General features: G+C 36.6%; 1 protein-coding gene across 3 annotated transcripts in view; it reads left to right on the top strand.

Annotated features, from left to right (window-relative positions):
- Positions 1-23830, top strand: part of EEA1 (early endosome antigen 1) — a 236008-nt gene that overhangs the window by 21043 nt on the left and 191135 nt on the right. For all 3 annotated transcript variants that reach the window (XR_010720805.1, XM_066183367.1, XM_066183369.1), the window contains 17 exons: positions 734-861; positions 4720-4774; positions 4904-4969; positions 5804-5843; positions 6653-6760; positions 6844-6965; positions 8390-8545; positions 10919-11035; positions 12982-13320; positions 16745-16894; positions 17894-18013; positions 18250-18453; positions 19137-19337; positions 19544-19657; positions 20909-21064; positions 22815-22954; positions 23498-23828. Coding sequence is in view for 2 of the 3 variants with exons in the window: in XM_066183367.1 (XP_066039464.1) it covers positions 734-861; positions 4720-4774; positions 4904-4969; positions 5804-5843; positions 6653-6760; positions 6844-6965; positions 8390-8545; positions 10919-11035; positions 12982-13320; positions 16745-16894; positions 17894-18013; positions 18250-18453; positions 19137-19337; positions 19544-19657; positions 20909-21064; positions 22815-22954; positions 23498-23828 (2547 nt within the window). In the remaining variant the exon portion in view is untranslated. The remainder of the gene's footprint in view (positions 1-733; positions 862-4719; positions 4775-4903; positions 4970-5803; positions 5844-6652; positions 6761-6843; positions 6966-8389; positions 8546-10918; positions 11036-12981; positions 13321-16744; positions 16895-17893; positions 18014-18249; positions 18454-19136; positions 19338-19543; positions 19658-20908; positions 21065-22814; positions 22955-23497; positions 23829-23830) is intronic.

Raw genomic sequence — 23830 nt, 5'->3', positions numbered from 1 at the left:
ACTTCTGGTAAGTGGCAACTTGGACATTTCACAAATAGTTAGAGATACATAAAGAGGAAAATAACACTGTTTTCATTTTTGGGCTAATGGGTAGAACAAGGGCATTGATCTGCTAAATACTCTGGTAAGCTTGTAGCATACATGCTGGATAGAAAATGGATTCTTTCTGAATCTTAGGGCTGTAGAGATCTGATTTTCTTGATGTGGTATTTATCTGAATGGCATTTACCAATTAATTATATGAAAGATAAGTGGTTCTTGCTTGTCTGGCCCATATTAAAATCAGTAGTTTTAATATGGAGATAATTGGTTTGGGAATAACTGTACTTTAGAGTGAGTCTTTGTATCACCTTTTTGAAGACCAAACTCCAGATGCTACCTTCTGTTTGGAATAAGAATATGATTTTATGAAAAGTTTTATGGAAAATTGTTTTGTTTGGGGGGGAGGAAATTGCAGAACGGTCCTTTTTATTTTGCTAAATAAAATTTTGTTGCTAGTATGTAATGGTGTTGGGGAAAAAGATCTCACTGAATAATGGAATGTACCTTTTGCAGGCATTTTCTAACTTTCTAATTGCAAAGTCAGAGCATGAAAGAATTAGTGTGAATCTTCAAAATTGCATTTACTACTTCTTAAATGTGCAAACAAAATTTACAGTTCTGTGTAAAAATAAGATGGAAAAGAAATGTGGCTCATATTTTTTTGTTTGTTTGTTTTTCCTTTTTGTAATAGGGCTTTATTTGTCCTCTCTGTATGAAGTCTCATGGATCAGCAGAGGAGCTGTTCAAGCACTATGAAGCAGTTCACAATTCAGGCATTGATTCAACTCATGGAGGGGAAGGTCATCTGTCACAAGAAAGGTGAAACAGTACTCATTTGTGCATGTACTTTCGTGCCAGTGTTGAGCTGCTTCTAGTCACACTGAGGTTTTATTAATTTGAACTTATGCAGTCAAGTATTTAAATGTTCATGTTCCTTTTCCAACTAGAATTAAAAGGCAGCTTGTAGCCTAAGTTGCCTGATACTGATCTGACAGTAAGTGAAAATCAGATACATGTGTTTATGATATTAAACCACCTGTTTCTGATTCAGCAGACAATGCAGCGTTACAGACCAGAATGATTTTTACAAGTGTGGCAGAAAAAATACGGGTTTCTCCGAATTTCTGACATAGAGCTGAAATGTCATCATCTAAGAGTGGAGAGGACAATCCTAAAGATAGAGAAGAAACTCCATTTTGTTCTTAGTTAATTAGGGTATTTACTGGGTAATTACAATATCAGTATTTGCCTAAATAACTTCCCTTATTACCTAGTTATTTGCAAATCTGAGAAATTTCCGTGTGTGCCAGTAATTCTCTTTCTGTGTTTCAGAAACTCCATGCTGATCTCCAGAAATCTTAATGAGTTTGTTTTTGTTTTTTTTTTTTTTTTTGGGGTGGGTTTTTTTTTGTCAAAACTGTATTGTTAAATACATCCCTAGGAAGAATATCAGGTAGTTTTATTTTTGAGAGCAGCAGTATGTAGCAAGAACTGATAATGTGAAACTTTCTCTAGAAATGTTTAACTGAGTAGTCTGAGTTGCTTTGGGAAGGTTTTTCTTGGGGGTAAAATTTCCATAGGTTTTCTCTTGCTTCCTGCTAATTCTTTTTCTGTTCAGTGCTTGTTTTGTGCTGTTGTAAATAGCAGTCCCTGGTGCTGTTCTGTCACACTCCCCTAGACTCCCCTGGTTTGTACACAGGAGAGTCAGAACGAGCTGCACAGAGGTACACAGCACGTGACCCTGTGGCTTCTGCTGGTCCTGGGAAGTAAACAGTTCAAATCATTTGTCACAAGCAGAAATGCAACCCAAAATGACAAATAATTACAGTGAAAGAAATACATATATTTATGTAACTAGCTCAAGAGAGGGTGGCTCTTAGGTGAGAAAAGAGTGTAGAAGATAACATGTTTCAGTTGTTACCCAAATGCTGATCTGTATCTCCCCAGTACTGAGCAAAGCTGGCAAGCCAGTAGGAGCCAGCATAAGTACAGGTCTTAGATGACTCCTTCCTTGTGGATAGCTGCCTTGTCTCTCAGCTGCTGCCTCAAAAGAAATCAAAATTGGAGCTTTATACAGGATAAAGTGAGAGAGTACTAGTGAAGTCATATTGGGCTTCTGATGTGCACATTTATTCAAGAATGAATGGTTCTTCTTTATATGCCTGATTTAAATCTTTTTTGAGTAATTCAATTTAGATATGAAGTGATACTTTTAAAGGATAATAGCATTCACATGGGGGAATTATTTGTCTTAACTATATTGTTTATATAGTTTATGAAATACTTATGCGTATGCCTGCAAATTTCCAAAGTCAGCCAGATGTTGACTGGTGTAATTTAGTCTTTTTTTTCCCTGGCTCTTGACAGTTTAAGGACAAGTAGTTTTGTTTTCTCTCACATAATTGGAAAAGTGGACATGGCAGGGATAGTACAAAGGGCATCTGGTGAGAGCCATTGTGTAACACATGAGCTATATTTTTCTATTAGTATGGCATTCTTTAATGCTACTCATTTCTGTGCTTGCTTGAGAAAACTCTCATTCAACATAAATATGTTTTTCTGTGCCTTGGAATTTCGTATTAAAGAAATATTGCACCCTGCAGCAGGGAGCCACTCTACTTGCTCTCCATGTGTGAAGCTTATGTGTAATTCTTAGGACCAAGATTGGGAGGTGAAATTCCATATGTAGTCAATAGAAAAAGTTAAGTACTGGGAATTACACCATTTCCTCTTCCTCCCACTCCCCAGTAAACTATGATGAATAAGTTCCAAGAGTAAATCATGCAACTTCCCCCAGGGTGATTCAGCAAGGCCATCAGTACTCAGTACTAGGGTGGAGGCGCTGGCATTAGGAGTGGGAAACTGAGTGGACCATAATGAGAAGGCACTAAGGATTTTCCAGATGGTAGGCTCAGATGTGCTGAGAGGAGGAAGGGGTTGTCCCAGCACTAGCAGAACAGGAGATTGGGTGAGGATTAGGATGATGGGAAGAACAGCAAAGTTACAGTGCCTGTAGTGATCCCTTACGCTAATTCCCCGCCCATGCATTTTCCACTGGTTAAACTAAATTTAGGTTTCATTTTAAAATGGTCAAGCAAAATTTTGTTGGGGATATCAAGGCGACTACTGTGGAAGGCTCTTTACGTTACAAACTCATTCCTTTTTCCTCCCCTCCATGTTCCCCTCTACTACAAACTAGCTTTATACAACTCAAACCCTTTAATATATTGTGGAGACCAGAGCATCATAAATGCTTTGGTATTACAGGTCTGTTATGTGTTCAGCCCAACTTTAATACTGCTTTTTATTTATAATCTTAGATCTAAATCTTAGCTCATTTACTTGTACTGATGAGAAAGTAGTTCCCTCTTCTCCAGTCACAGCCATTGTACAGGTTTTGGAATGTGGCTACATCTGCCTCAGTAAAGTTGTATTTGCAAACCTCCAGTAAATGTATCACACAGGCATCATCATCATCATCATCGTAATAATAATAATAATAATAATAATAATAAAAAATTTTGTACATAAAAAATTTTTTCTCTGAAAAAAGTAAATCTCCCAATATCGCATGTTTGTTTTGTCATTGAAATTGGTCCACCTTGGAGATCTTGCTCCACTGGTTCAAATGCATGTTTCACTTGCTACTTGATGACCCTGACCTGATGTCAACATGCTAATGTTGATTGAATCTATTCCTCACCATTTTGGCCAAGGAATAACTTGCTTAGGTGATTTCTTTTTTCCTAAGTATGAGATAATTCGAAAGAACATCTGTGGAGGGGGGGATAATGCACACCAGCAGCAATAAAACTGTATGGTATAAAACTGAGAGGACTTGTTGGCACTGGTATCCTCACGTATATAATCAGTGTAACCCTTAGTGTTGCCACTGTACCAACAATAAGAAAGAGTATTTTTGCATTATTTTAATGACCCTTGTATTCTTGATTTGGAGTGGCTGTATCTCAGTACTGCAACATTACCTTTGTGTGTAGCTGTGCTACTCTGTAAGGAGACGTGTGATTTTGAAGGGTGCTGTGTGAATCAATTACTAACAGTTATAGCCTTGGATCCTGTATTCTTCTGTGGCTGGAGGCTTAAGCATGAAATTTGAGAATTTAAAATTCTAAGGCTTTAAATATTCAGACCATTAAGTGAATATGTCTGTGGAGCATACCGAATTGCTGTGTGGATGAAAAATTATTTAACTGCGTATTTCAGGAGTAAGATAGCATACTGTCGCTTAGGAGTGTTCCTTTACATGATATGGGAAATGAAGGAGACGAAACCTGTCCTTTTTTGTCTAAAGACATGCAAACCAGTTAAATGTTCCAATGCATAGCTTTGTCATTCTGAACTCATGTGGTTGAGCTGATGCCCTGATTTAGATTTACATTCTGTTTTCATTAGACTTTTTGTCCAATCTATTTCTTTACTTATCCATTTAATATGTTTAGCGTTTTTCAAGTGATGTGCAAAGCAATATTTATTTGGTTCGTTTCAAGTTTAAAAAAACCGAAAAATAAATATTTATAATTATGTAAGTTATATTTATGTAGTACATGGCTATCAGTCTAGTTACTTAACACAACTGTATGTAACAACTTGTATGTAATTGACAAAATATAACCACTGTGTATTCATTTTCTCCACTCTGTGGATATATTTATTCAGAGATGAAGTATCACTGCTCCGACAAGAAGTCCAAGACTTGCAAGCTTCACTGAAGGTTGGAAATGTATTTTACTTGCATTTGGTTCTTTGTTTCAAATTGAAGTGTTCCACCGTCTTAAACAACCAAATTTATAGTCTCTCTCCCCATCTCCTTTCTTTTTTTTTTTATCATTTTCCCCCTCAGGAGGAGAGATGGTATTCAGAAGAGCTGAAGAAAGAACTAGAGAAATTGCAGGGGCAGCGGCAGCAAGTAATTGCTTTAAAATACTTCAAGCAGGTTTATCGTCAGCATTGACATTGAAGATTTAAACCTTTTTTGTAAGGCACGTGGCCTGATTTAGTTAGTTCTGTAATTTAAATATTGACATGTTCTTTAAAACAAAGCTAGTTATCTCTCCACAATGTAACTGCATATATAAATGTAAAGAACAAAGTCAGAATAGAAAACGATTCTTCCATGCTACTCACTACAAGTTCAGTTCAGACTTTTCCTTCTGTTGAGCTTATTCAGAACTCAGTTTATTAAAGAAAGCAAATTGAATATAGTGTTGCATGTTTTATGAGAAAAGGCTATGGAGTCTTTCTGTAAGAACTTTTGGAAAACAGCAGTAATATTCCATAGGTATCCAGCTGAGCTCAAAAAATAATGCAAGGCAAATTGTGGTGTGTTGTGCCCTAAAGAAAGCTCTTGCTTTTTTTATTACTATGAGCTGCTTAGATGCGGGATAGTTACAAACCTCAGAAATTGCTTTCTGACAAAAATCCCTCTCAGGATGTACTTCTTGATGTCTGTAACCTGTTTTTAGGACAAATTTCTATATTGAGGAAAGGGAGGGGGAGGGGATTCTTACTGGAGCTTTCCAAGTGGAAACCTTAATAGTGTAGTGATACATGAAATGAAAAGTCATCTTGGCCTTTTCCAGTTTTCCAAATATAACTTTGAATTCAGGTATTTTTATACTGCTGTGGAGTATTTGAGCACAGAAGTCTTTATTTCCCTGTCTTTTCCAAAAAATGGATGAACTTTGGAAGTAGTAGTTTTTATTCCTACTGTCTAATGGTGCATTTATTCTGTTTTCTTAAGGATTCTAAATCTGATGGATTGACAACAGCTACGTCTACAGGTGGCTAACATTTTATTATATTAATTTCTTCATTGCTTTGGAATTTATTTTGGTTTAGCTTTTAGGTAAATTAACACTTTTGGTAAATTAAAGTGCTAGAAAGCTGGAAAATTACAATTACTGGCAAAAACAGTTCACTATAAGATCTATTAAGAACTATTTATGTTAAGCAGTAATCTGGGAAAATGTTCCAGGGGCTTAGGGTTTGAGGTTTTTAGAAGCAAAACGCGAGTTCTTCTGAATCTGAAAGGAGTTCTTACGAGACATTTTGAACACCTTTTTTAACATTTCATATATTCAAGCAGTCGTATATATACTGTAGCACTATACTATATAAACTATAGCATTTTTCAGTGAGGTTTTATGTAGTGTTTTTCTGTGCTCGTTGCTAGCAAACAAAACAGTTAACTTTTTTTTGTTTTGAAGACTCATGATTTTTGCTGTTTTTCTCCGGGAGGCACTCATAGAATAAAAATTTCCCTGTTTGTACATAAAGTATCTGACTGGTATTGATTAAAGCTTTTAAATACGGTTCAGGGCTTGGAATTCAACATCATGTTGCAGTGATCTGAAGGGCTATTTGTGACCAATGAAAACCAACATACTTAATCCTGCAGAGTACTCAGCTAGTGACAGTGATATCATGCTTGCATATATATAACTTCAGTGAAGTTGTTCCCTTTGTTAAGATGATTGGATGTTAAGGGATTTTGGATTACATATTCACCTCTTGTGGTTAGTTATGGGCATGAGGAACTGTATTGTCCTAATTCTTCTAGAAAATAATACTGTTCTTTTTATGGAAATAGAATCATTAGAACGGCAACTAGAAGAGATCCAAGTAGAAAATTTTAACATTAAGCAAATGAAAGACTTATTTGAGCAAAAAGCAGCACAACTGGCCACTGAAATTGTGGGTAAGTGTATTAGCATGAGATCTGATTCTCTTTACTTGTGCAGTTTGTGAAAGGGATCATTTATTCAACTTCTTTCTTATTAGATCTTAAATCAAAGTATGATGAGGAAATCAGCCTCCGGGAAGGTGCAGAACAGAAAGTGGTGAACCTGAGACAAGAACTACAGAAAGAGAGAAGTACAGTAGAAGACTTAAAGACAGAGCTGGTATTCACATCTCATTAATGTTTTTGTTGTTTTCAAGTCAAGAGAGGGGTTTATTTAAGTGCTTGCAAACACAGTTTTAAAGCAGTCAAACTCTGTTGAACTTGAAGTTGTCTGCTTGTGGGCTGAAAAAATTCAGAGTACCATTGTTTTTGATCTGCATTTTCAGTGTTTTTCCAGTGAGAAATTTATGTTGTTTCTGACGTATGTTCAAATTCACCCTGGATTATGCTGTAGTCTTCTTGTTTCATGCTTTACCCTTAAGCATTTCTGCAGTGCATTACACATATAGATGTGCTGCACAGACCTGAACTTGGAGCATGCCTTTGCTGACTTCCACAGCTATCTTTAGGTCACTCTTTTTCCATGAGGTGTTATGCTCTGACTGCTCTTGGGCAGCTGGATTTTTAAGAAGTGCTCAGAGAGGTATTTTGTGATACGGTGGCTGAAAAACTGGCAGCTGTCATCAAGCCTATGTTAATCTTGTCCCTCTTGCATTTGGCTGATGATACCAATGTGTGTGTATTCCAGGATTTTGGCTCCTGATGACTTTTATATTCAGCCATGGCTCCAGGGAGCAATCCCAGTGACTCAGCAAGCTGGGCCACTTCTAAAGCAGTAGTGCAAGGAATTTACTAGTTTCTCCCACTCAGCTACTGCTTGGACTCTGGAGGAAAGCAGGACCTGTTTATCCCTCTTCTTTCCTGTCGCTGACTGCCCTCAAGGGCTTGTTGGCCTTGCCCAGATGCTGGACCATGTTCAGTTGTTTCTTGTCTTCACTTTTCCTTACCTTTTTTTAGTGTTCCTTTTCTCTTCTAAAGGTGCCAACACTCCTTTTCACTGCTTTCTTTAGTGCTCCTGGTTGCCATCCCTCTCCTTTCCCTCCATACTGTTTCATGCTGGGGGATACATGTTTCATGCTATGGTGCTTGAGATGCAATTACCAACAGATTTTACCTGTGGGTTTGGTATGAGCTATATCTGATAGTATCTTCAAGACACTGCCTTCAGCTGCCCTTTTGTTTTGTCTGTGGTGATTTTCTGAAATAATTCTTGAAGACAGGGGCAGTATGCTGTATCTAGCCATCTACCTACATATAAGTTACAAAAATTAATCTTTGAGACAATTTTCCATTTGTTAGATTTGGCTGAAATCAGTCAGCAAGTTCAAAATTTAGCAGAAAAAACCTGAAAACTAGCCCTTAAATCCTGTTTTCTTTGGGAATTATAAGCCCTTCTCTGTGGTTTTGGGAGTTTTTGGGGGAGGTTTTTTTATCTCTCTCTCTTTTTTTTTTTTTTAAGCTTAGCTGTATTACTCAATATGTCACTTTTCTATAAATTGATGATTTGATAGATTTTTAGAAATGACATTGAGACTGGAAGCATGTCTGCCAATATGATGTTGCTCACTGCTCTCAACTTTTCAGCTACAAAGGCCTGGTGTGGAAGATGTGGCTGTCCTGAAAAAAGAACTGGTCCAAGTTCAAACACTGATGGATAAAATGACCCTGGAACGTGAAAGAGAATCCGAAAAGCTGAAAGATGAGTGCAAGCACTTGCAGGCAGAGCAGGCTAACTCTGAGGTAATAATCAAATATAAAGATGTGTGCTCTAGCTTTGCCGTGATTATCATATGAAAATGTAAAATAATAATCAATCGTAATGAAAATCATGTTTCTTAGTTGAATCTTCTCACTTCTCCAAAAGTTTTGGTTATTCTGCTCTTCTGTCAGTTATGACTTCCACTGCCATACAAGCAGAGAAAAAGGGATGCAGTATCTCAGATTTGGATCTTTAAGAAGAACTTTTCTCGTCAAACTGTCTCAAACAGCTTGTGGCTAAAACACAATTTTGCTAAGAAAAGAAAATAAGAACTGGAAGTCCTTCGTTGACACATTGGCTGCAGTGCTTGACATAAATGTTTGGCCGTGTTTCATCTCAGCTTTGCTCTTCAAGACCACATCACAGACTGAAAGTTTAAAGTGGTTTTTACACCATCCTTGGCTGTTTTTACAGGCTGGATGAGGATACATGTATTAATTTTGGTTTTCAAAGTAAATGTCTTTAAGGTAAATGTTCAGTATCGGTGAAAATAACAAAAATCATATTAGCCCTATATGACCATCTTCAAGTGCTGCAGGAGAGGGATGTGAAGGATAGTATAGCTTACAATTGTCACCTAAATCTCTTGGGTGTTTATACCTTTTTTCAGAGCAGTACCTGAAACTGGCATCTACATCTTTCAGATGAATATTCATACTGAGTGGCTCCTTTCATCTTCAGTTTTTAACTAAAGCGCCTCCTGCATAGTAAACATATTATGGAAACAGCTGCACTGCTTTGGAGCTAAGCATTGCTATGAATCTCTGTTTATTGGGATTTGTTTCAGTATCTTATAAATCTTCATTAAATGCAGCACCTAGGCTTGATTGTTAACTTGAGTGCCCAAAGAAATAAACAAAATTAGTACCCTAAATTGAGGGTAAATTTAATAAACCTAGGACTACTGTTTTTTTTGTTTGTTTTTTTTTTTTTCCCTCCCACTAAGCAAAGGCATTAGAAACACTGGAATATTTACTGAACAAATTTGAGGAAATGTGCCTACTACAGCTTTTGTGACTTCTTCTTTCCATCTTTCATCCATCCATTTTATTTTTCTGCTTTCTAATAGACTTAAATTTGAAGTGAAGTTTTTGGAAAGCAAATAATTTTTCTAAAAAATTTCTGTCACATCAAGACAATTTCAAGATGTTGTTAAACAAAAGCATTTCTGTTTTTTAATGGTTCATTAGTCATACAGACACATCGGCAAGAAGATATCAGGACTGAATAATTACCCAGGATGTATTTCCCTTTTAAGAAAGAAATGCAGGATGGTCTTACTGAATTGTGAATAAGTGATCGACCTTTATGCGTTTAAATTATTATTCTAGTTGAAAATGGCTGCAGTGCTGTCCTTTGTAAGCTTCGGCACATTTTCTGCATTATATTCTCTCAGTATGAAATATCCATACTGTTTTCTGATAATATCCTGGAATGTTTGGCCAGAAAAGACTAATCCTAGGATGTGTTTTAACTAACAGCTCTGTTATGAAACAGCATTGTAAAGCACAGTGTTACAGAAAGTCAGGTAACTATATGCAGTTATATATTTTGTTCTTATGTTCTCTTTGGTGTTCCTTTTTCTGTAGGAAGGTTGTAAATTGGATGGTCATTGTCTATTCTGTTCTGCTTTAGTTCACTTTTGAATTCAGTATTTATACATTTGTGCTGAAATCTCTGCTTATGAGAACACTAGGAAAGAAAACTTTTTACAAAGGTCACTGCTATATAGTGTGTTTGAAATTAGTGCATTAATACACAACATGTTTTAGGGCAGCCAATGCCCTAAAGTGCTTTTCTTGTTTTCTTCCATTACTGCATTCAAATAGTGTGCAGTCATTGATATATACTGTTCTGTACTGATCCTGTTTAATGGGGATAGTATTGTTCCTCTGATTATGCTGACCTGCAGGGTTGATGTGTCCAAAAGTCACACACCACGTTTGCATCAAATGCCAGACTTGCTTCTAGAGCCTTTTCCAGCACATTTCCCTTCCTAGAGTGGCCAAGATTTTGGCCATGTAACTGCAATGACTTGGAAAGGTTTCACCTTTGGCTAGAACTGTCATAATTATCAATGGATAATCCGTTATGATTTTCATCAGTTTTGGGTTCAACCTGGCATTTGCTATTGCACTGGGTCAGATTCTCATCTTCCAAAATAGGGCATAAATGAATTTCAGCTGGGAAATGATGCTCAGTGATACTTCGGATAGTGCTCTGAGCTTAGTTTGCAGGTGATTTTTTCCTTAGGTTTGTTATTTGTATAGAAAACGTATTTCTATTTTATTACCAGACATCCCTCTTGGATTATGCATGCAAAGCTTTGTTTTAAATGTTGATTGTCTTTTCAGGCTACCATTAACCAGTTAAGAGCTGAACTTGCCAAAGGACCTCAGGAAGTAGCTGTGTATGTTCAGGAGCTGCAAAAACTTCAAAATTTAGTCAAAGGGCTAGAACAGAAGAATCAGGTGAGAATGCTACTATTTCCTATGCTTGTCAGTTCACATTAAAATGGAAGCACATCACACATTGCCTTTGTAAGGACTGAAGACTAACTTCTTGCAGAAGTTTGAGAATTCCTTTGCCATTTTGTTTAACAATTAGACTAATATAATGTGCAAGCACACACCATATTTTAATGATCATCATATCCTACAGCTGAAATTCTTTAGCAAATTCTTTTGCAAATTTTAAATTGCTGCGGTTTATGCCTACTTATCATTAAGCAGAATTGCCATTTCACACATTAAAAGCAGTACTCCTGGAGATATTCTCTTTATTGGTTTTCCATTTTCTTAGCTTTTAGACTGTACTTTTGTCATATTTTTCGGGCCATTTACTGACATCATGAATGCTAGAAAATGGACATTAATTCCGGAAACTTATCAAGTTATATTCTTTGAGAGCTGTTATCAGAGCTCTTTGAGCTTGCTGTATTTTGTATTTGTGTTTAGAAATCACATACTGTGGGGGTAAAAATAGAAATAAAGGGGGACAGGGAGCAAGGACAAAGATGTGTGCTGCTTTATGTTACATGTAACACTGTATGAACTGGACATTACATACGTGCATTTACTAGGAGCCTTGTCAACCTTTGGGAAATAGGAAAGGACAGGGGCCAAACAGAGTGTATTTAATGTAACCTAATATTAAAGCTTTTGCAAAAAATAAGAAGGGGCAATTAAAATTTTGCAAATGAAACTACCTTTAGCAGAATGACTGTTTGGCTCACTAAATCAGGTGTGGAACTGAGAGAACAAGAATTGTCATGCTGTAATTTTCCACAGACCAGCAGCAATGAATCAAGTTTTTGGCAGAAGTGTTGTGATACAGTATAAAGCCCTTTCCTGAATCTGTTGGTATTTCATTAACAATGTGGAATGAAACAGATTGATGCATAAGATAATCACACACTAAGAGTGAGTCCTGTGCTATATCAAGTTAATGCCAAACACCACTTGAGGAATAGGAAGAAGAGAAGAGGCAGTGAGCTACTTTTCCTCTTTCAAGTTTTAGTGACCTTAAAGCAGTTTACAGCCATCTCTGTATGCAGCTTTTTGAAGGGTGCTATCCATAAGAATTAAACGCTAGCTAAGGGATTTTGGCCCTGAAGGAGTTGGACTTAGAACTGGAAAAGGTAAGACTAGCTTCCAATAAGAGAAATTGCTTCCACTTTGAACAGTTTATCATCCTTGAAAAGTCTATCAGGAAGGAGCCGTTAATTCATGATAGAATACATTGTATGTAGAATATGTAGAATATAATACATTTGATATGAACATTGACATTTAGCTCAGTTGCAATGCGGGAAGATATTTCTGTGCTTTGATGTGAAGTTTTTCAAGCTCATGTACAACTTCAAGCAAGAAGGCAGTTTCTTTTATTTTCAGGAGCTATACTGAGAAGAACAGAGGTGTATATATAAGTATATATATAAGTATATAGGATCAGTTCTCTGAGACCAACAGAACTCTCTTTTTGTCATTTTTAAAGCACAGCAATTATGGGATTTGGCTTGCCTTGCAAAGGCTAATAAGGGCCTGTAGCCCAGAAGATAGCTAGCATGGAAAACTTTTCAACTTTTCTCCAATCAATTGCAATTGCATTAAAATTAATTTGAACATTTAGGGAAAATAGATTAGTTTTAAGGATATAGAAATAGAGTTTGTGTGGTGTTCTGAGTAAGAGGAAGTGAATTTATGTGAGAATATGAAAAACACTATTTCCAGTTGAAACTGTGTGCTGTATGGGCCCCAGAATCAGTGTATGTAATGCAAGATACAGGTTAGTATTTTCTTTAACAATATTTTTGAACAAGTTCTTCACTGTTCAGCATCTACACTTAGAAAGAAATTTGAATAATATGTTGAACAGCTGCAAGCAGAATTGAATTGCTATGTAACTCTCTTCACAGAGTCTGAGTGAGAAGCTGCTGAAGAAAGAACAGGACTACACCCAGCTGGAAGAAAAACACAATGAAGTATCTGTGAGTAAGAAGAATGTGCAGGCAAGTTTTCACCAGAAGGACCTAGACTGCCAACAGCTTCAGGCAAAGCTGTCTGCGTCTGAAGCCTCGATACAGAGGTTACAGACAGAGCTAGGTGAGAAGGCAGAAGCAAGCCAGAAACTTAAAGAAGAGTTGTCCGAAGTAGAGACAAAGTACCAGCATCTCAAGGCAGAATGTAAACAGCTCCAGCAGCAGAGGGAGGAAAAGGAGCAGCATGGCCTGCAACTCCAAAGCGAGCTCAGTCAGGTAAGTTTCCTTAAACCATCCTATTTGAATGGTTCCTTAAAAGCGTCTCATAATTTTAAAAAACTGCACATGCATACTTCTTATGAACATGCATTTACATTTCCTTTTTTGAAGGAGGGTAATTAACCAGCACTTGTATCTTACTACTCTGTAGGAAGTTTGAGAAAAGCAAATCTTCTTTTTACATTAGAACTGAACAGTGCTTGATTTGCTTTGAGTCTGAGTAGTACATATAGTAGTGAATACCTAGTGTGAAAAGCCAGGGTAATGTGAAATCTTGATATTGCTTCCTTAGTGTTTCTCCCCAAACAACTTCTCTTTATGTTGCTGATAGCTGGGAGAGAACCCAGGGCATACATACATCTCCCCCACCAGAACCTGTTATTCTGCTGAGTAAAATGACTTAGAGAAGTAGGACTTTCTTATAACATTGAGAATTTTGAAACTTGAGGCTGGTAGAATTCAGTTAATCTTTTCTTGGAGAGTAATGTGTTAGACTGGAGGAATATTTGTGTATCAGTAATCATGTCCAGTCTTAAGATGTAAAAAATATATCTTTATTTGTTAGTATGACATACATAATTTTAATCTTGCTAATGCTTATTTATTTTAAATTGAGTGTTTCTGAGTTTTCAACCCTTTGTAAAATCTGAAACAGATCAAGTTGCAAGCTCTCTTTGTACAGTTTACCTTGGAAAAACTGTGACTTGGCTGAACCATGTTTATGTGTGTATTAGATCGCCAGAATGTCTTTCCTTCTCCCATTATTCTTCTGTCAGGGTGAGAGGAGATAATTATGTTAGTTTTCTGTGTAGGAATCTGCATTTGGTGTAACTTCCTCAGTCTGCCTGAGCAACAGAAGCATAGCCAAGAGGCTGAGCTGAAATCTGTCTTCAGCCACAGAGGGCATTTTCAGGAAGGATTTTTGGGGTGGGAAAATGAAGGAGGAGGATGTAAAGAAAGCATTGCTGAATGAATTCCTATGAAAGGAAATGGAGGCATGACACATTCTCTGGTGATACCATTGGGAAGGAAGGCAGCCTAAGCGAGAAATCTTCAACAAGCCACTGAACTTCAGGGTGTGTTTTAGAATTGTATAGTAGAAGAATAGTGCAGGAAAAAAACCCTTTGTACCTCGTGTAAAAGAAAAGAAAGACCAAGCATAAACATCTTTTCCTTTCTTTTCCTGCAAAGAAGAGTTCAGTTACTATTGTAATGAGAAGACTAAATTCCTCCTATTTATTCACTTGGTACTTCACTGGAACTACCTTTTTATGCATGTAGTCCATTAGCTTACATTTAGAATATGAATTCTATTTATGGAGGTATATGTATAGTTATTTAGTCAAATCACACTTTTTTGAGAATACTTGTCATCTTCTCAAAATTCATTTGAATGGGTGCATGTCTGGTTAAGTTTGTACATTTTAGAATTTTGGTGATGTGGAAGAAGTGATCTTAATGGAAGAAACTTGAGTAATAGAGTTGGTTCCAGCACAACAGTAGGAGGAGGGTGTGGACAAGAGAGTATGGACTCCTCCAGTTTTGAAGAAATGTTAATTGCTAATAAATTCTGTTGCGAAAACTTGAATCTACTTGATTGTATCTTTTAAAGTCTAGATATTTTTTCATGGGTTTTTTTGCATTCTGTAGCATAGGTTAATCCTGGATTTTATGGTCCTGTTTACTTAAATGTCATCTTAAAGTTCTGCAAAAATACTTAACCATGCCTGGAATAAAAGTAACTAGTTTAAAATATGGTTTACTGATTTCCCTCTTTCCAAATATTTTCTCCCGGTATCAGCATAGCCATGAATAGTTAGTAGTTATTTTGTTGCACTCTTTCTTCAGTAGGTATTTTTCTACAGTTCTTGTTTGTATTTTTAGTGAGGAGAAAATATTTATAATTTGGTGATTCTGCAAGAAAAGACAAATGTTCTTCAGTACTGGAGGAGAGATTATGGTCTCTTTCCTCACCCTGTGATCCCTCTTCTCCTACCTCTTTCTTAACTGTACAGTCACTGTTAGCAGTCAGCATCTTGGCCACATGCAAAATAGCTTTTCTCTCATGATTTTTGTAGTTGTGGACAAATTTAGCTTGATTTTTTTTTTTTAGAAGGTAAGTCATGGATACATTTATTTCCCTGTCTCCAAACCCTTTAAACTTTTGCATTGTTTAAGCTACATTTTGACAGATGGCCCTTCAGTGTTAAGTTCTTCAGTGTTAAATTCTTTGGGAAACAGATGGCAGGAGAGAGGCTTCACTACCGCTTAACACCTGGGTGGAAAGTGTAATGGTATCACAATCACTGTTTCTTTTTCTGCTCTGCTCAGCAGCCAGTTGGTCAAACAGTGATTGCTTGCAGTGAACAGTAAAATTGGGCTGCCTTTTGCATAGATATTAGTAGGGATTTAAGGAAAGCATGAGGAAGGTTTAGGGGTACTGAAGAGAGGACCTGGAGTTAAAAGATGAAGGGTTCAAGGGCCTCAGACATAAATGCATAGGGGAGCAAGCTTCATTCACAGCTTTCCCACAACCTATAGAAAGTTCTTGCTGTGCTGCAAGGTCTGATCCATTCTCTGGTTTTGCACTGAGTTAAGAGATCATTGTGTCCTTGAATGTGTTTGTGTAGAAGTAGGCAGAAGGCAATCCAGGACCTATAGTGGCAGTTTCACATAGAGTAAACTGATGTTATGAAAAGAGCTTTTTAGAACAGTGAATTATAAAAGGCACTTGCACTTCAAAGATGGTGCAGTACTGCTTTTGATGAGTGATAAAATCATGAAGCAGGTTTTTGTCCAGCTGGAAGAGCACATCCACCTATTTACCCTTTGCTGCTGGAAGGTACTGGACTGTAGGCCACCAAAGTTGCTCTGTATCCTACACTAACTATACATGTATCTCTTCTCAGCAGACAATGAATGCCATCGATGCAGCCAGCTCAAGCTAAAAATTACATTCTTAATATCTTAGCAGTGCAGAACAGTATATTGTGGGAGGCAGTGGAGCAGGTAAAGGCAGGGTGCTTCAGCCACTAGATCTACAGGAGTCGGTCGGTGAATTGGATAGGCCGAGATGGCTCAAAGCATCACTATTTTACATGATAGTCCTTATGCTTTTGAAGGATCACCCTCTTTCTGTTAAATCTCTGTAGCTTGTTTTGAAGGGCTCCTGTAGATAAATGAGGCTGTTTCTGGGTTGTTCTAACCCACTTTTTTGAATATCTCTTCTTGCCTGTACAGTTGATGCTGTTTTTAACATGGTTTGTGTTTCTGAGGTGTGGGAGGTACATACATGACTTCAAGAGGTCATGGGCTTGTTTCGCTCTGGGTTATGAAAACTTTGCCTAAACATTGCACAAACTGAGTCTCCATCACTGTTGGCTAAGGAATGAATGAAAAAGTGGATGATTCTTTTTTGCAGTTGCACAGTAAACTCCTAGAAACAGAGCGCCAGTTAGGGGAAGCGCATGGGCGACTCAAGGAACAGAGGCAGCTTTCCAGTGAGAAACTGATGGACAAAGAGCAGCAAGTGGCTGACCTACAGTTAAAACTTTCTCGTGCTGAAGAGCAGGTAGGGGTTTTTATGCAGATTCTATGGTATGCTCTGGTTCTGGTGATACGTCTCTACACACACTTGTGGTGACATTGCAGTTTATAAAGTTTGTTCTCATGGCAATTTCTTTTGACTGATACTGTCAGGGACCTACAGTACAATTATCAAAGTCTGCTTAGATGCTGCTTGTCTTTACAGATGTGTGTGTCTTTGTAGTGCTTAAAAATGAATAGAAGTGCACTTACAAACTTTGTCTGAGGGTCTTATGAAAAAATTATTTAGATGCACATAGGCCCATATGGGTACTTTTGTGTGTAGATATTTTTTTAAGATAAAGCCCTATATGAAGGAAGAGAACATGGCACAGCAGGTCATTGATAGTTAATAATCAGCGTGGGGTGAATGGGCAGAAAACACTTGTTTTATTAATTATTTGTTTTAATGAATATCCTGTATATGTTGTTGATTTTCTGCTGGCTGTAGGATTGGCCAAATATCTGAGTGGTATGTTGTCAAAGCTTTAAACTTCTCTGTAGCTAATTTGCAAAGCCGTGACTAGTATAGAAGTGGAGAAACTGCTAAACTGAAGTTGCTACTAAAATAATGACTGACAGTTGCTACTGCAATTGCGAAAAAAAAGTAATAATAATGTTGTTTTACAGGTATTATTACTGTATTACCAGTCATGTTACATCTTAACAACTATTGCAAAAAGCATACTAAAAATTTCTTACGTTTTAGATTATTTGAGAGCTAAATTACATGTGTCTGATAATTGTTTTATAGTTCTCACTTGTGGTATAGAATCTCACCGATTAATTGTAATGAATGCTCTAAATAGATTTTGATCTAGCATTACAGATTTTTGTTTTCATACAAGTTTTTAAATATTCATGTTTATACTAAAATCTTTTATAGTTAGAGTGAACATTGAGTACAACTGGCATATTGAGTGGTGCTTTTTTTCCACTCATTGGTCTGGTTTGTTTGGTATTTGGTTTTGGGGGTTTTTTTCAGCTAAAGGAAAAAGCAGCAAATTCGACAGAATTGCAACATCAATTAGAAAAGGCAAAGCAGCAGCACCAGGAGCAGCAGACACTTCAGCAAAATACAACAGCAAAACTGCGAGAAGCCCAGGTAATGCAGTTATGTATCCTCGTGTGAAAGTGGGTTCCAGGGTTTCATTATGCTAAATACTTTTTCTTTTAGAAGTGGCTAGCAGGAATTATATTCATTTGAATAAATTACCTATAAATCTGGAATAGAATATGCGGAAAGTGTTTGATAAATTTTATGCATTTAATGCAATATTTTATGCGTTAGGCCCAACTTTTGCGGTCCTTGTAATTAAAAACTATTATGTTCTTGTCTAGAACGATCTGGAACAAGTACTACGACAAATTGGAGATAAGGACCAAAAAATTCAAAATCTTGAGGCTTTGCTTCAAAAAAGTAAGGACAACATCTCTCTGCTAGAAAAGGAAAGAGAGGACTTATATGCAAAAATTCAAGCTGGTGAAGGAGAAACTGCGGTTCTTAACCAGCTACAAGAGAAAAACCATGCACTACAAATACAGGTAAGAACTTTGAGATCTATTTCTCTTCATTTATTCTCATTATTGAATCTTGTTTCCTTTTTTTTTTTCCTATCTCATCAGATATGACACTAATCTTTTCTATACTGTTCCATTTCTTTAAAACTTACTTTAAAGATCTTACTGTAAATTTCACACGACTTGTGTTTTGGTGACTTCCATGCTATCAGCATAGGGAAAGGAATTCCTAGGTATTTCATTTGTATATATGCTAGTAGTATGTGCTTACAAATAGTTATATTATGGAACCGTATAACTTTATATATGTATTTGTATATGTGTATACTTGTAAAAAACTATATATGTAGTTACAACTATATATAAATAAATATAATACATATATTTGTTTCACTCATTTTAAAAAGAAGTTTGATTCCTGCTTTCAACAGCAAAATGCAATTTAGCCTGCATCTGTTGTCTCCTTAGTATTTTGTTTCTGTTACATTAAAGCCAAATTGACAGTTCCCTTTTGCTTGTATTTGCTGCTGGTAACCTGTGTAAACTCTGGTGTTGTGTACAATATAGCTTTACTCTAATAGTTCAGGAAAAGAAATGTGTTAGCATTGGGTCTCCAGAGCCATAATAAGACACACTAAAATTAAGTTTTTACTTCCTTGGACATGCTGTTCCAGCCTTCTCACTTTTTTTTTTTTTTTCCATTGCAGGTAACTCAGCTGACAGAGAAGCTGAAGAATCAATCAGAAAGTCATAAACAAGCCCAAGAGAATTTGCATGAGCAAGTGCAGGAGCAAAAGGCACACCTAAGAGCTGCACAAGATCGTGTACTTTCCCTGGAAACAAACATCACTGAACTAACCAGTCAATTAAATGAAAGTAAAGAGAAAGTGTCACAACTTGATGTGCAGGTAATGGATCTCTATATTTTATGGTGAGGAAGAATTCTGGTTGTGATTTCCCATTTAGGAGAAGGTGCATTTTTCTACAAGGAAATACATACACTAACACATGAATACTGCCGATTTTTTGTTATTTAACTTAGTGATGGCTATCAAAAAATTAGAATGAGCTATGGTAAAATAGATGTTTTAGTGAAATGTAATTTGTCTTTTAGGTAAAAGCAAAGACTGAATTGCTACTTTCAGCAGAAGCATCAAAAGCTGCTCAGAGAGCAGATCTACAGAACCATCTGGACACTGCCCAAAATGCACTGCAAGATAAACAACAGGTATTAAGCGATATATAACGATATATAACGTTTCTATGTTACCTAAAAACTGCTTAAAAGCCTAAAAACAGTTTGTCTACAAACTCAGTAAACAGACTAAACATAAATATATGTAACAGTAAGAATATGAATAAACATTGGGAAATGATCGTTTAGGATATTTTAACCCTGTGGTTATGCTGCTCTGGAGCAGATATATTTCGCAGTGCAAGAAATTTACTTGGGAGTCCACTCCTTGCTGTAGGGTTATCATTCAGAATCTAAGCTTTCCTTAGGTGTTCTGGAGGTATTATATGTATTTATAAATATATATAATTCCTGTGTGTATGCTATGAAGAAAATATTGTAGAATGCACTCAGTAGAAGCAAAAGCTCTCAACTCTTATTGCTGGCTCAGATAAATTTCCTATCCTCTGCTGGTATTGAGAAGTAATTCTCTGTGTGCCAGCTGACAAAGAAACTCAAGAGGCTGGTGATAAAAGTTTTTTAATGTGTTTTAATCCTAGTGAGGCATATTACTGTCTGTTGAATCAAATATTTCCATGGTTAAAATCAGTGTTGCTGTGGTCTTCATGGAAACATCCAGCAGATGTTAATGTGGCATCATTTTGTAGCACGGGAATGTAATTATTTGCTGCAAACAGGAGACAACTTTTTGCAGCTATTAAATAATTAATTAATAACTAAATACATTAGCCTGGTTGGAGAGCAGTGAACTTTGATGTAGCTGTCATCATAGTGGTTACTAGGTCATTGTGTTCATGTTTCTCGCAGAATTTATTTGTTTTATGTTGAATGAAATGTTTTGGAATCATCTCTTGTATGTGGAGAACTGAGCATTTCCATGTTACTGGCCCTCCTCTTTGGTGGTGGATTTCATGACGAGCAAAGACATCAAAAATTTTATCTAGGTTTTTAGACGTTATTTTCTGTACTAATTTGAGGATTTAGTGCCTTTATTACTCACAGTGCCTCTTCCATTTACAGCTTGAAACACCTTTGTTAACATTTATCCCAGAGCCTGTAAGGTTTGAGAGAATATTGAGGCTTTAAAATAATTTTTTCAGTGAAACAGAGGGAATTTGTTCATTTGTTTGTGTTTCCCCTTTCAATTCCCTGCCCCTCAGAATAAAAACTAAACATTATTTTCCTTTTTAATTTGAACATATTAGATAATTTAAAGCATATATGACATCAGTAATTTTTGAAGTTTTTAAAAAGTAACAACCTTTATATTTTTGTTTTACCCAGGAGTTAAATAAGGTCAGTGCTCAGTTGGATCAGGTTACAGCTAAGCTGAATGACAAGCAGGAATACTGTACTCAGCTGGAAGCCAATCTTAAAGAGTACAAAGAAAAATGCCTTTCTTTAGAACAGAAAACTGAAGAACTAGAGGCACAGCTTAAGGTTTGTATTGAACACAATATCTGGACTTACAGAAACTGATCTCTGCTGTTAGGCAGCATGTGGTAAAAGCTGTGCTCAAATTAGGGGGGAAGGATTATATCAATATCGCTTTTGTGGGTTTTCTTTCTCACTAATGTTTCCTGATTCACCATTTAATCCTGTTCTCATCCTCCATGCTAATATATCACATTAAGAAGATAGGCCTACAACACTGCCACTATACTGTCATTTTCCTGTGTGTGTGCTTCTACCAACCTTTCTGCTGCCTAGAAATTGTTATGTGGGGGAACATGAATATGTCCCATGATTGGAGTTTTCAAGTTTGAACTTAAACATTTCACAAATAGGGAATATGTGTTAGATTGGCTAGCCCTGCTCAACACCTCCTGTCTGGTTTAATTTATTTCTGAAGCCCTTCAGTAGGCTTTTTAGCAAGATTTATTTATCACTATTTCATCTCTTAATTTGATCTGGAGTTTTTTCATTCCAGTTCTGAAATCTGTTTGTATTTTAAAGTCCACAAACTTCTGGCAGAAGGTTTACAGAACTTTTTGGTCTTTTGATATACTAGTATTTTCAGTTAAGTATATGGATTAATCCTAATGCTCAAGAGCTTAAATTTTGGGCTTTGACCTTTGTTCACTATTTTTTAAGACTTCTTGGTAGTCAAAATTCATAACACACAAAAGCATATGATACAGAGATCGTGGGAGCAGTGCAGAACTGTTCTGAGGGAGGGTAGTAGTCTTTATGCTCAAGACTGAGTTGGGTGTTTTTCCTAGCTTTTGTGCTCTATAGAAGAGAACGAAGATTTTTTTCGCTGTATGAAATTTTAAATCCAATGCTATTAAAAATTAAAGCTGTCATGTATTTCATTGTCAGCATAATTATTTTGTTCTTTCATCTCTTCTTTTGGACACTGGGTTTTTTTCTTACCTTCTTGGTTTTAGTTTTCATTCTTCTGCTGAAGTTTCACAAGTAGCCAATAGACACAAATGCTTGGGTGTAATAACAGAGCTTGCTTGTGTATGATTTTATGAGGTTCCTGGTAGCTGAAGTGTGAAACTGAGCAGGGTTGTTAATGCTGTCAACAGGAATGCAATTCTATGTAACTTCTGCAATTCTATGTTTTATCTTGACATAATCACCTTCCTTTGAGATTATTCCAGTTCAGTGTGTGGCATTTAAAAAAATGGAAAAAAAAATTAGAAAACAAAAAGCCCTCAGGAAATTTTTGGAGCAACTTGGCCACTTTTTTTAATGGCCTCTGTGCGAAAGCAGAAGGGTCTGTAAAACAGCCAGTATACTGAAGAGTCTAAACAGTGCCCATTTGCTGAAGGCTCCTGTGTTCTTTGTACTCCATGTGAGTAAAAAAGTAGCTTTGGAAAAAAACAGAAGAAAAACCTCTTCCAGGCAAGCACAGAATTTCTTCACTGCTGTAGGAAAGTGTCTTTGCTTTTCCTGTAAAGCTTTTTATCCATTACTTTTGCAGTTAAACACCTGCTTGGCCTTTAATTTAAAGATGCTTTCAGAATGTCTTACCAAAATACTCAGTTTTGGAGGAGCAGGTGACTCGCAGGAACTAAATAGTGGAAGATAAATTGCAAAGTAATGAAACAGGTACATGATGTATGAGAGTTGTGACTGCTTTTTACTGTCAATGCTACTCACAGACTTTGCTTTTTTTATTGCTGTTTTTATTTTGTTGGTTGTGTTCTGATGGCTTTATCTTCTTATTTTTCTTTCTTAGAAACTTGAAGGTGACGTTCTTGATGCTAGAGCAAGTAAAGACCAAGCTCTTCAGGAATTACAGCAACATCGACATCAGTCTAAAGAATTAGACCTCCGGACAGCAGAACTGAGTAAACAACTTGAAGCAGCAAGAGAAGCGTATGCATTTCCTGTGTTACAGTACTTCTCAAAGTCAGACATAAAGCTGGGGCAGTTTGGACTAGAGTTGAAATTTTCTGCTTCTCTTCTGTGATTTCATAAAGTCATAAATAAGTGCTGTGTCCCCTCTGCTACAAGAACTTTGTTGTATCCCACTTCTTGTCTTTCACTCCATCTGCCATGTTGTCTCACCAGAATCACTGACTGTGGTGATTCACTACGCTTCTTCATTTTATTCAGTGTTCTTGTTGTCAGCTAAATATCTGAACAGCTTGATGTAGTGAGGTCCATCTTTAAATATTCATAGCTCTGTAACCTTTTTCAAACACAAATTTGCAATTTATGCATAAGCAGCAAAGGGGTAGTTTCTGTTCATTATAGTTGAGGAAGCAAGAAGCATCTCATACTAGTTTCTGAGGTTGCTGTTTCATCTTGACTGGAGAGATGGAATGCCCATGAATGAAAATAGAGACATTTAAGGATACAAAAGGACCTGTAAAAAAGAACTTTAGGAAAGTGTGTTTTATCCTTTTGTATTTGCAGGATGTCTAATGCTCAATTGGATTTGCAGAAGAAATCTGAGGCCCTGGACCAAGCAAACCAACAAATTTCAAAGCAGGAAGCAGAAAATTCCAGTCTCAAACAAAACCTTGAGAAAACAAATCAAGATATAAGCAAACAGCTCAAGGAACTTGATTGTAAAATGCAAGCAGCCACATCAGAGCTGCAACAAATGAAATTAGAGAAGGACACTCTATTAAAGGACCTTACAGATACCAAAGATAAGCTCTCAAAAAGCTCTGAATCCTTCAGAAAAAGAAAGGAGGAATTAGAAAAAGAAATTAAAAAAGGAAAAGCAGCTATGGCAGAAATGGT

This window comes from Chamaea fasciata, unplaced genomic scaffold (assembly GCF_029207755.1).
Source record: "Chamaea fasciata isolate MVZ Bird 193981 ecotype frontalis unplaced genomic scaffold, bChaFas1.0.hap1 SCAF_5, whole genome shotgun sequence".
Lineage (NCBI taxonomy): Eukaryota > Metazoa > Chordata > Aves > Passeriformes > Sylviidae > Chamaea > Chamaea fasciata.
Note: the sequence above shows the minus strand (reverse complement) of the source record. Positions and strands in the feature narration are given on the sequence as shown.